The sequence below is a fragment of the Paroedura picta genome, chromosome 8, assembly GCF_049243985.1.
Source record: "Paroedura picta isolate Pp20150507F chromosome 8, Ppicta_v3.0, whole genome shotgun sequence".
Lineage (NCBI taxonomy): Eukaryota > Metazoa > Chordata > Lepidosauria > Squamata > Gekkonidae > Paroedura > Paroedura picta.
In genome coordinates this window covers 33,924,527-33,936,979 of record NC_135376.1, presented here as the reverse complement: position 1 = coordinate 33,936,979, position 12,453 = coordinate 33,924,527, and the positions used below count along the sequence as shown (strand labels likewise).

General features: G+C 41.1%; 1 protein-coding gene across 1 annotated transcript in view; it reads right to left on the bottom strand.

Annotated features, from left to right (window-relative positions):
- Positions 1-452: 452 nt before the first annotated feature.
- The window catches only part of RBP1 (retinol binding protein 1), a 44,524-nt gene continuing 32,523 nt past the window's right edge, over positions 453-12,453 (bottom strand). Inside the window, exons 3-4 of the mRNA XM_077347843.1 lie at positions 10,153-10,254; positions 453-712 (exon numbers count right to left, since the gene is read on the bottom strand). Coding sequence (XP_077203958.1) covers positions 659-712; positions 10,153-10,254 — 156 coding nt within the window. The 3' untranslated portion in view covers positions 453-658. The remainder of the gene's footprint in view (positions 713-10,152; positions 10,255-12,453) is intronic.

Genomic DNA, 12,453 nt, shown 5'->3' with positions numbered 1-12,453 from the left:
TAGCAGGTAATCAGGGTTTGTTGGTAGCAGGGAAACAAGGGTCATTTGCAATTTGGGGGTCGTTTGCAGTTTGGCTCTGTCTATCTCACTCTCTCCCTCGCAGCAGGAGCCATAGCAGGTAATCAGGGGTCGTTTGCGGTTTGGCAGGGCTCTCTGTGTCTTTATGTGTCTTTCTCAGGCATCTGAGAACAAAGTAGCTAGCCTCCAGGGAATGGGAGCTGGAGAGGGAGGGCCAATTGATTGAATAGAGGCTTGTCTTTTTTGCCCATTATGGTATAGCTGTTCTAGATGCTTCCATTTAGATTTCAGACCACATATCACACCTCATGATAAGCTTATTTTTTAAAAAATCTATTATGCTTCTATATTCCAAAAACTGCATTTGCACTGAGATCAGGGTTCATCAAATTTATTATTTCTATAAACAATTATATTCATTTAGATTCCTTTTCTTCATTTAAAATATATATCTGCAACAAAAGCTACTATAGGCAAATCCAATTGCCCATGGGTAGATGGTGTCCCTGGCCTCTTTTCTAGTGTTAATGGAAGAGAAGATAGTTGAGCACAAGCAGCAATTGTAGGTTTGGCAGCATATCTATCCATCCTAATCCAGTCTTCTTGATATCAATGGCAGGAACAGGACATGAGATGCTTCTCACCGTACTTTCTTAAATACTTGCTTACACTTGACACCACAAGCTCTTATTTCCTGGAAAAGAAAATTTAAGGCATGAATCCTATGTTTTCAAATATTACTTGTAGTAAAGCCTGTTCTGTAATGCAACAGGCACTGACTCATGGTTTGGTGTGGGTTTAGTCAGGGGTAGTCAACTATTACAGCAGGGGCTCATGGGAATTGTAGTCCATGGACATCTGGAGGGCTGCAGTTTTGACTACCCCCAGTTTAGTGCCTTACTTGGAAAGTGGCAAGCCTGAGAAGAGGCCTCTGTGCACAGCTGTCTTCACTCTAGTCAGGGTTATGCACACCTAGGTAGTGTGGAATTCCAGAACATGAACCACACCAATTTTGAAACCTTACCTCCTCTCTGCAATGTTTTCTTCACATGAAATAGGTCAGGGGGTGCTAGGTGGCTGCAGGGACATTACACACTTTTGAGGCCCCACTTCCAAACCTCAAGGACAGCCAGCTTCCAGGTGGGGCCTGGAAATCTCCTGCAACTGCTGCTCATCTCATATCAGCTTCCCAAGTGAAAATGGCTGCTTTGGAGGGTGGACTCTGAGGCATTGTACCATTTTGAAGTCCCACCTCCAAACCTCAAGGAATATTTCCGAAAGGAATGCATGCCCATGCCCACAGACTCCCCTGTACTGCTCTCAGAAATGCATCCCTTGCCTCAGTCAGTTGCTGTTAGAGGCTTCCTCTATAGCAGGCCTGAAGGGAGAAGGTGCAGAATCCTGAGCAAGAGCAGCAATTGATCCTGGGGGAGGGGAGATTCCACCTTTGGAACCTTCAGCATGTTGTTGGAAGTATGAATCACTCTTTATTTATATGTAGAAGTTTTAGTGTCTATTGTAAAATCAAAAGCAGAATTAAGTTTAAATAAAGTACTATAATGAGAGCATACCCATATGCTTTCTGTAAGCAATAGAGTGCATTTTTTCAAATCATGCAAATTAAACTATACAGTGGTTCCCCCTCCCCATTTTAAGTACATTTTAATTTTAACAGGAGTATGCATGGCTCTTATGGACATGTAGTTTTGGCTCTTCCTCCCACCCTACTTGTTGTCTGAACAGGAAGCTTACACTGCTAGTAGTAGAGGGAGCCAGGGTGTGATTTTACCCAATCCCCTCTTCCTACTACAGCTCCCATGCCAGGTTGCATTTTTCTCCACAAGACTCACAACAGCAATCTGAAAGATGCAAGCCATGTTGCCACACAATATTTTAGCACTACCATCAATCCAACTGCTCGTGTTCTGAGCAGGTACATGGGAAGGCTTCTGTTTTCCATTCAATGATCCTCCCAAACATCCATAAGGTATTGCCTTTGTACTTTTACTAATTAAGACTAGCCAAAACATCACAGAATAATGATCACAAGTTTAATTAGACTGAATGTTAAGAAACACACTCACCACCCCCAGAAGGTGCCCCCTTCCTCCATTGTTTCCAAAGGATTAAAATTAAACCAGAGAATCTCTGCAGTAGAAACCCACACAATGTACCGAGTACCCAGCACAATATTAACAAAATTTTGCTGCTAAACTACTTTTAAGTACATTCAGTCACCAAACAGGATAGGGATGAGAAGGTCTTGAGACAAGGAAGTAAAATAAAGGGGGAGGAGAGACACAGGAAAATTAGGTGAAGGGAGATAGAAATGAATGCAAAACATGTGGAAAAAGTGGAGAAAAATTAAGAGAGGGAAGAAGAGGAAGAAGAGGAAGAAGAAGAAGAAGAGTTGGTTCTTATATGCCGCTTTTCCCTACCTGAAGGAGGCTCAAAGCGGCTTACAGTCGCCTTCCCATTCCTCCCCCCACAACAGACACCCTGTGGGTTGGGTGAGGCTGAGAGAGCCCTGATACCACTGCTTGGTCAGAACAGTTTTATCAGTGCCGTGGCGAGCCCAAGGTCACCCAGCTGGTTGCATGTGGGGGAGCGCAGAATCAAACCTGGCATGCCAGATTAGAACCACTACACCAAACTGGAAATATTGTTTTATCTTGCTGCAACACCCCATCTATTGCTTTGCAAGATCTGACTGAACTGGATGCGAGAAAAGGGAGAGAGAAAGGCCTGGTTATTGGAAAAATGACCTGCAGGCTGGCAATTACTGTAGCAGCTTTCAGCACAATCTGTTAAGGAAATTTGCTTGAGTCATGGAGAGAAGGGAAGCTTAGCTGATCCTAGAGCTTTTTGCTATGCTCAGGCTTCCCTGCATCCCTAATGGTTGCAGCAAGAACTGCATTTTAAATACAAAAGGGAAGACCTTTGGCTGGAGGCAGCCGGATAATGCTGGCTTTAAGGGCCCCCTTCAAAAGTCTTCCTTAAGCTATGCCCAGGGCGCGTTACATATGTGTAGCAGTTTGTTCTAGTATAGTTCTACCCTAACATAAAATGAACAGTTCCTTTCCTTTCCCTCCTATCCATGATCTAATTGTGTTATTGAGTCACTCTCAAATTTAAAGAACTGTTAATAAGTGTACATTGATAATTTTCAGACTATTTGTACTTTCTCTAAAAATGGGTTGATGTTAAGGAGAGGGTGTTGTAGTCTGTGTAGTACAGAAGGTAGAAGCTTAGCATCTAACCTCATTACTCTTCAAATTATGTTCTGCTCTTTGGGATGGGATACGCTAAGGGTAGAATGAAGCAGATAATACTCTTTAGCAGTTCTCACAGAAGGCTATATCAAGGAGCAGATCTGTGAGCTACAAATCAGTGGAATTGGGGATCGGAGAATGGTATGTGACAGAGAATAACCCCTTTATTTGGGAAGCACTACCAAACTGAAGAAAGCCCTTTAAGGCTCTGGAATCTGATTAAATCAAAATTGAATAATAATATGGTACAAAATAGGTCTACCTACGTAAGAGCACGTCTTGCGCCAAATTGGTCCTGTGCCATTGAAAATATGCAGAAGGTGAATCCAGACCTTTTGTAGGGTCACAAGCAGGCTGTGTTCAGGTACTATGATAGCCTATAGTTTATAAAGGATTGTGTTGATTTTACAGCTGCTCAGCGACCAGTCTTTTTGTTACTTTGGCTGTTGAACAGTTCAAACCTATTTGGCAGGCTACTTAAAAAAAAAAAACTTACTCAAATAATACAGTACAGGGCATTCAGCACTGCTTCTTGCATGTACTTTTCCACACTGGAGCTTATAATTAAACTGTATTCTTATATACATTGCATTAGATTGACTGGAATACATGCTTGAATCCTACCTCAGTACAAAATGGAACATTTTGAACTAGCATTTGGCCTAACTCCTAACTCTGTTCTACAGAACAGCTTTATGCTCAATAGCTGCATTCCAAACTCTTTAATACACACACACAACCCTTATTTTGAAGACTTAATTTTTTTTACAGACCTTAAACTACAGCAGTCAATAGGCAGAATAATAGAATAGTCTTGGGACAAGAAAGGACTTGAGGATGTTTGATTTAAAAGAAAAGATCAAACTAGCATTTCTAAAAGAGAAGCTTTTGGACAACGTTAACAATAATTTTAAAGAAATAAATGACCTGGATGCTATGAACATAATTTGTTCAGTCCAAAGGAGAATGTTTGATATTGCTTCACAGAAAGATTAATCTATGTGAGGAAATAGATTCCTGGGGTGAGTGACCTGAAGGGGGTAACTGATCTGAATGAAACTAGAACAGAGAAAAAAGACCACTTTAGATTCGAAAGGTACCAGTTTGGAAAAACAGGTCAGACTGAATGGAAGTCATTCAACAAATGGAGAAATTCTGGGACTCCTTTTTCATGCTGATAGATCTGAGTAAGGAGTATGAGCAGAAGGGATGTGAGATCTAAGAATGGGGAAAATGCACAAAAGGCCACCTGTTGAAGGGTAAAGGGCAACACAATACAGAATAGACTGAAGAATGATCAGTCTATGGCAACAATGGAAATATCACACCTACAGTGATATTCACATAAGACCAGGATGTTCACATAATAAAAAAAAAACAGTGTGTTAATTAACTAGAAAAAATGCTGACTTGGAAAATGAGCTGCCTGGGAATAATTGTGAATAAACCTCTAAAACTTATGCCAGATCACTTCATAGACATTGTAAAAAGACTAATTAATTAGCATTTGGAATATTGTATTAAGTTCAATAGAATAGTAAAATAATTACTGAGGCATAGTAAAAAATGTTTATGGTAACTAGATTCCCTGCACATCAAAACACTCTCAGAAACACACCAGAAAATTTTTTAAAAATCTATTTGATATTAATAAGATAAAACCAGTCAAAATTTTCAAAGAGAAAGAAGATTTCAAAAGCAAGCAAGATTAGATTATGTAGCTCTTGCCAAGCATAAATAAAATGCAAACAAGGGAAGGCTAAATATGTAAAATAAACTTAGAAATGGTCTGATATTCATCATTGGCTGAAGAGACATATTAGTTTCAGGGGTCTTTAGTCAACAACTCATTTTCTTAGGGGTGAAGGAAGAATCCCTTCCCTTCCTCCTCAGTTGTCCAACCCTCATCCCTTCTTCTCCTCTCCTTCTCCCCTACCCTTCTGGTCTGCCCACCTACTGCTCAATCATTCCATTCCACTCCATTCAATTCCACAATCACCTAAGACTCTTTCCTTCCCTCTCTCATCCTGAGCACCTCTTAAGTGGAGTGCAGTCTCCATGCCGCCCATGCCATGTGCATGCCATCTGCACTGCCTCCATGCTGCCCACACCACCTCCACACCAACTGTGCTGCCTGCATGCCACCTGCGCTGTCGCCATGCCACCCATGCCTCATGGATGCGGGTGGCGTGCAGGCAGAGTGGGCTGTGTGGAGGCTGTGGACCACTTGGGGAGGGAAGGAGTCATGGGCGATTGTGGAATGGAATGGAATGGAATGGTTGAGCAGTAGGCAGGTAGACTAGCGGGATGGGGGGACAGAGAGGAGAAGAAGGGATGAGGGTCTGACAACCGAGGAGAAAAGGAAGGAGGCACTTAGTTAAAAACCACTAAAGAGAGACTTAATGGTGTTTGAACTGATGGAGGGGGGGATCTATCTCCCTTGTTGGGCAGGAAATGGAAGTGGGAGTAAAGGCAGGACAAAACTGAGCAGACTGTCATGTGTTTTATCCCTCATATCTTCTTTTAGCTGGTTGTTCACCGGTGGCTTGCCCGTTTTAGGGGGCTTTTTGCACGCCTTCAAAATAGCACAATGGTTGCCAATTGAAAACACTACTGATTTGCTGTTTTGCACAACGTCGTCGACAATCTGCCACACACCTGAAACCAATCTGCAAAAAGCGCTTCCTTGTAGCGCTTTCAGGGAAATCCCCAAAAGTGGATTCACCCTCCGGAAAGTGATACACTCCTGCAACCAATCTGCAACACTAGCGAAAAAGACCTGTGCGTTAACATTGTTGCGGCTTCTACAAAGTCCCTCCCCCTGGCTCTCTTCTCTGATCTTCCGGCGAAGCGATCGCCATTTTTTTTTCTCCGAGCGAGCGGGGATAAACGCACCAGCGAGCCTCTTTCTGTTTAGAGGCTTCCCTGGCTTCAGTCCCTCCACTTTAGTCACTAAGCACAAACCACAGAAAAGCCCGTTTGCTGATGTATTTTCCCTTTAATTTTCACACATTCATTCAGCCGAAAATCGGGCCCGTGAGAGGGGGGGGATTTTTTTTTTTCACTTGGAGGAAGCGTGGCAACGATCAAACAATCAAACGACAGCTCAAACACATTAGGCAGCTGGATGGGTCTCTCCGTTGCAACGAATCTACACAGATTCGTTGCAATGGGTCTGTTTTTTTTTTAAAAAAAACCTTCCTTAAAGGGAAAGGGAGCATGCTAACGGCTGCCCATTGGCTGCTTGACGGCCAGGGGCGGGACGAGCTTGGCAATAGCGCTTCCTTTCTAGCGATTTCTGCCGAGACCGGAAGCCTGTGGGAAACGCTACAAAACGCAACTGGATTCCACTACAAAGGCAGGTATGCATAACAACGAATTCCACTATTTTAAATGGCGATTTTTCATTCAGTGACCAATTTGCTACAAAGATCCCGGTGCGTAAAGCCCCTAGGTATGTGAATCCACTTTTCTCAATTCCTAAAATCGCAAGTTTAAAATGGTGAAATTATGAGCTGGCTGCTGGGCAGCCTCTCGATGTAGACAACATCATGTGGAGGGGCCAGAATATGCCGCCTATATGTGCGGAAACACCCTATATGTTACAAAGGGTGCAATGATTCTTCAATAATCAAAGAAAAATCATTTAGAAAAGAAAAAAAGAAAACAATGAATGTGGGAAATTTGGGGGAAAGCAATTCCCCTTCCTATAACAGCATTTACCGTATTTTACAAATGAATTAAACAGAGCCACTAGTATAATATCAGAAGTAATTTCTTTTTTCATTATGTTAACTTTTCTAATGAATTCATGTTGCTAGTTAGTATTTTAATGGTGGACTATAATGGTGCAAAACCCCTAGTAACTGTATCAAATTGCAATCACAATACCAAAAGAGATACCTTGTTCTTGAATGTTTTTAGACTCAAGACCCACCCGGCACCACAGTTTGTTATACAGAATCATCTTTTTAATTACATGTTATTGGCATTTCTTTTGCTTTTTTCCTCTGCCTTCTCCCTTTCTCCTTGTCTTTCTCCATGACCATCTTTCACTTTTAGCCCCTCTTTCCTCTTCAACTATAACTGGTTACAATTATTAGTTATTAGGTAAAGGTAAAGGTATCCCCTGTGCAAGCACCGAGTCATGTCTGACCCTTGGGGTGACACCCTCCAGCGTTTTCATGGCAGACTCAATACGGGGTGGTTTGCCAGTGCCTTCCCCAGTCATTACCGTTTACCCCCCAGCAAGCTGGGTACTCATTTTACCGACCTCGGAAGGATGGAAGGCTGAGTCAACCTTGAGCCGGCTGCTGGGATTGAACTCCCAGCCTCATGGGCAAAGCTTTCAGATGGCTACCTTACCACTCTGCGCCACAAGAGGCTCTTTATTAGTTATTAGTATAAGGTTATTACATGTTTTTATAGACTGTTTTATGTATTGTTCCTTGTCATGATGTAAACCGCTCTGAGCCTCCGGGGAGGGTGGTATATAAGTATAATAAATAAATAAATAAATAAATAAATAAATAAATAAATAAATAAATAAATAAATAAATAAATAAATAAATAAATAAATAAATAAATAAATAAATAAATAAATAAATAATAAATTTTGGGGTTTTGATCTACGAAGTCTTTAATGGTCTGGTCCTGCATTTTCTTCTGTATAGTGTCCTTCTCCCAATGAGATGAGGTTAGATGGCGAAGACCTGATTAAAGGGCCATCTTGCCATGTTTCTGTTTACACACAGCACAGCCTTCTCTGCAGCAGCCCTAGAAGCCTGGAATGCCTTCCTTCAACAGGTCCAACTGGCCCTTTGAGTTGTTCCATTGGATGGTGGACCACATTTTGTTTACTACAACTTTTATGTGAGCTTTTAACACTTGTTCATACTTATATCCATTTTTTATGCTTGGTGGCACTAAATATATTTGAAGATTAAGTCTATCTGGTTATTTCACTCTTTTGTTAGATCAGGGTGGACACATGGGATGTTTTGTTATGCTGTACAATACTTTGGAGTCCTTGAGAAGGAGCTCATAAATTTTGTAGATCAATCAGTCAGTTAAGTTGAAAGGCCAGAAACTTATAATTTTAGAACTAGAAGGAACTATAACTTACCCAGTCCCCTGCCTGGATACAGGTCTATGCATTTTTCATCAGTGATAGATCATTGTGGGCACTCAAGACCACAGACACACACCAAACAAGTTGTGCCACAATCCACACGAGAAAAATCTGGGGGCTGCCAAGATAGTTCAGAAACTCCATGGCAGGATTTAAGGCAAATTTCATGTAAGCTTTCAAAAGTAGAGAAGACATCACTGACTCTTGTCAAATGACTACCATAAGGATTTATTTGTATTAACTAGCAAACCTTCCTCCAAAAACCTCCTACAACTACTGACAAAAAAAACCCTTAGTGTTAAATTGTTACAATAGATCCATCATTAATTTATAGAATATGGTTGAGATCTTAAATTCACTTGCTTGGAAACAATTACCACTGAAAACAGTGGGACCTATTTCTTGGTGAATGTGCTATGGGTTGGAGGGTGGGCCCAGAAGTGTGTGCAGCTGTGGAGGTGCACACGGACATTAGGCGAGCATGTGAGTGCCTATTTAAGACACCAAGTGTCTTGCTCTCCCTCTTCGCCCGCCGCAGCTGAATGGAGCAACATCCCATCCACCCTATTCCTAATGTTATGGGGTTTCTGTTATAAAAAAATTAATTGTCACAGCCAGTTTAAGGGGGCATGAGACCAAGCCTGTTGGTCAGGGAGCCCCGGTTTGCATACCGGGCTCCCTGGAACATAGGGACCTCCATAAGAGACAAGCTATTAGCAAGCGCAGCATGCCTGGCTGGGAGGCCAAGGACTCATGGCCAGGCGACTGGGACTGCCAAAAAGAGGTGAGCATCCATTGGCCCCCGGGTATGTTGTCTCCCACGGAAAGAGGCAAGGGGCCCGCTCTGGCAGCTGGAAAAAGGGCGGGTCCCAGGATGCCTACAGATCCTACGTGTGATGCAGCCAGATGGCTGTGGGGTCAGGCTTCATGTCTCATGCCAGAGCTAACCTTCTGAGGGGTTGGGAGTTGTTGTTAATAAAAGGCTCTGGCCATGTTAATGCCAGAGCACGGTGCTGCATTTTATTTCGGCCGAGATATGCTTGCCTGACAGTCAACTGGTAACATGCATTTAAAAGGCAGTAACTTCTCAGAGATGGTTTTGTAACATCTCGTGTGGAAACGGTTTTCATCAGTGCTATAAACTATTTGGGAAAGAAGCATCATAAACTTTATTAGGCACTAGTATCTAGGAAAGTCAGAAAAAATGGTTAGAAAGAAAATTACACATTCAAAACTGAATTGTTCACTTTTGTTTCCTAAGCTATAAAAAATTTGAGTCTTAAAAGAATAGTGATTCTTCCCACTTTTGGCCTATAGTATGGGATGCAAAAACATCCTCCATTCACATATCATTTGCATCACAGCAGGCATCAAGGACACTTCTATAACAGACTTTCTCTTGTGTAAGCAGATCAAATCAATATGCAGGGAAACGGACAATTAATATAAATACATACTGAATTTAAACCACCATTATTTATGAAACAGGCATACAAAACTAATAACACTGCATGAAATGATTGCCTTGGGTCCCAATTATCTGGAGAAATGGGGGTGTACACTTACTTTAAACAAATAAATGTAAATCAAACACCACACCAGAACCTAATTACTCCAGAGTTAGCCAGTGTAATAGGCAAGCAAGCTGTGGATTATTGCATTTAGCTGCATGAAGAAATAAAAGGAGGAGGGAGACAGACGAGTTATGTTGAGAACACTGCATGTCCTTACCAAGTGCATTTCATCTCCTTCAATCCACTGGGTCCATCCACGGCCTTCTTTTTCTCCTTTCTGTACACAAAGAAGTTTATCTCCATCCCATGTCACACAGGTCTAGCAACAGACATAAAATTAATTAGCATGCAGTGATTTCATCTTCTTTCATTTATGTCTGCATAAATTCAAATACTATTAGGAAATAGAACTCAATATTTAATGAAGGAACACAGACACAACTGCTCTCAGAAGAAAGTGGCAGGTCATATGAGATGTCATCTCTTTAAAGGAACAATGGATTGGATCTTGCCAGCTTTAATACTTGATGTCACTTGATTCTTTTTCTCATTGCAGACTCTGTCTAATGCAGCTTTTATCTGCACAGATCCCATGGTCCCCAGAAGAAGGTTCCTCCTTCTAAGCATTACAAGATATCAAAAAGTTAAGTTAGTAGACATAGTTTCTTAAATAAATGTATTTATTCATTAAAAGGTTTGTACTTCCTTTGCACCATGAAAGGGACTCAAGGCTGGTTAAATCAATATTCTAAAGCCCAGCATGTAATGTTGTAATAAAATATAATAAATCAGTGTAAAAAGAATTATTTTCACCATAAAAATCACTTTAGCCTACTACCCAATCAACAATAAAAGGCCCTCTTACATTTACTGACACAATTAATGCATGCACACTATGACCCTCAAACCTTTTGAAAATTACTACTTGTTGAAGATCTCTTAACTGAACTAGTTTCCATGTCTTTACTGGGATCAACTTGGTTATGATCCAATCACAAAGACTTCAGCTAATTCAGAGGTTAAACTCTCTCAATTGTGCATGACAGTGCAGTTGATACATCACCATAAATCTGGTGGGCACAGAGGTGTTGTAGTTAGGGTTGGGCACTTTGGCTCTCCGCCTGTGTGTGTGTGCTGACCGGCGCGTAGACACCCCCGCCTCCCCTCCCCCCTCCCGCAATGTGGTGCTGGCCACTTTGGGCGCAAGTGGCCACTTTGGACACCGAAGCACCCAACCCTAGTTGTAATCCTAATTAGCTAGACCTAAAAGCATGATGAGCTGAGAGCCCATGTGATAATTAATATAGAGCAGTGAAAATATTAAGAAAATACTATGAAGGATCACAATCACTGAGGAAGTTTGGGAAAACGGGATATTATTTACCTATGAAGGTGTTTTGGTTGTGATTTATTTCTGTTATGATTTTTGGTTGTGATTTATTTCTGTTATGATTTTGAATGAATTACAAAATTTTTGAATTATTATAAAAAGAAGAAATAAAAAGATCCATTATTGATTTGGAATACCCTGGACAATTCCTACATATTCTGTTTGGATTGGAGTCACCCAAAGGAATTGACGGTTTGTTTGGAGTTAATTCCTTTTTAGTCTATCCTTTTTAACTTCTGCTTGGGTTCATAGTTAGCGACCCAGACCTTGCACGCCGCACTGGTTCCAAGCCCTAGATTCTCTTTTCCTCTGATCCCTGGTCTGAATTGTTGACTCTCTGACTTTAGACTGGTTTTATAGACCTTGTTCTTGGCTCTTGCCCTGTTGACTGTCATTGTTTGTTTGTATTCTGGAAAGCCTAGGTAGAGTAACATTGCTAGGCTTTGTCCTGGATGTGACACCTGCAAATTTAATGGTGTAATATATGACAGAAGGCTTCAGGTTACTTGAGAACCCAGTTCTGTGTTTCAGACTGAATAAAACAATAGTAAAGCATAATCGGAACAACTTATTGTTAAATTGAGAATAGAAGGTGGCTGGAACTAAATATCTGTTGGCTTGTTAAGGTAGCCATCTTAATTATAGATATTACTGTTTGTGTAGTTAATTAGAATTCACAGTATAAATTATTTAAGTTATCTTGGTTACTGATTCTGAATTGTTAAGTAAAATTCCACCATCAATTTAAATATAAAAGCTTAAATTAAGAGCATCTTTGGCTCAACTCTAACATAATTTTGTGAAAGTAAAGGGCATTCCCAAGCAACTGAATGGACTCCTCATCTTGTTATACTGTGATGCAACTCATACAAAGCAGCTGTGTGTGCTTACTTTCCATGCTAGATATCTGTAGCCAGTTCAGATTCCACTCCTGAGGAGCCAAGTTGATGGCAAAGTCATACAGGTAAACTCTGTGCTTCATCAGTCTCATATTTAAAACATGCAAAAATCTGAATGTATTGTTCTTCTTTTCACAGGCTTATCAATGTTAGAGACCTATCTTTGTTTTTTCTCAATCTTCAACCTGCAAAAACTGTGTCCCACCCAAACTAGTGAAGTCAAATATAA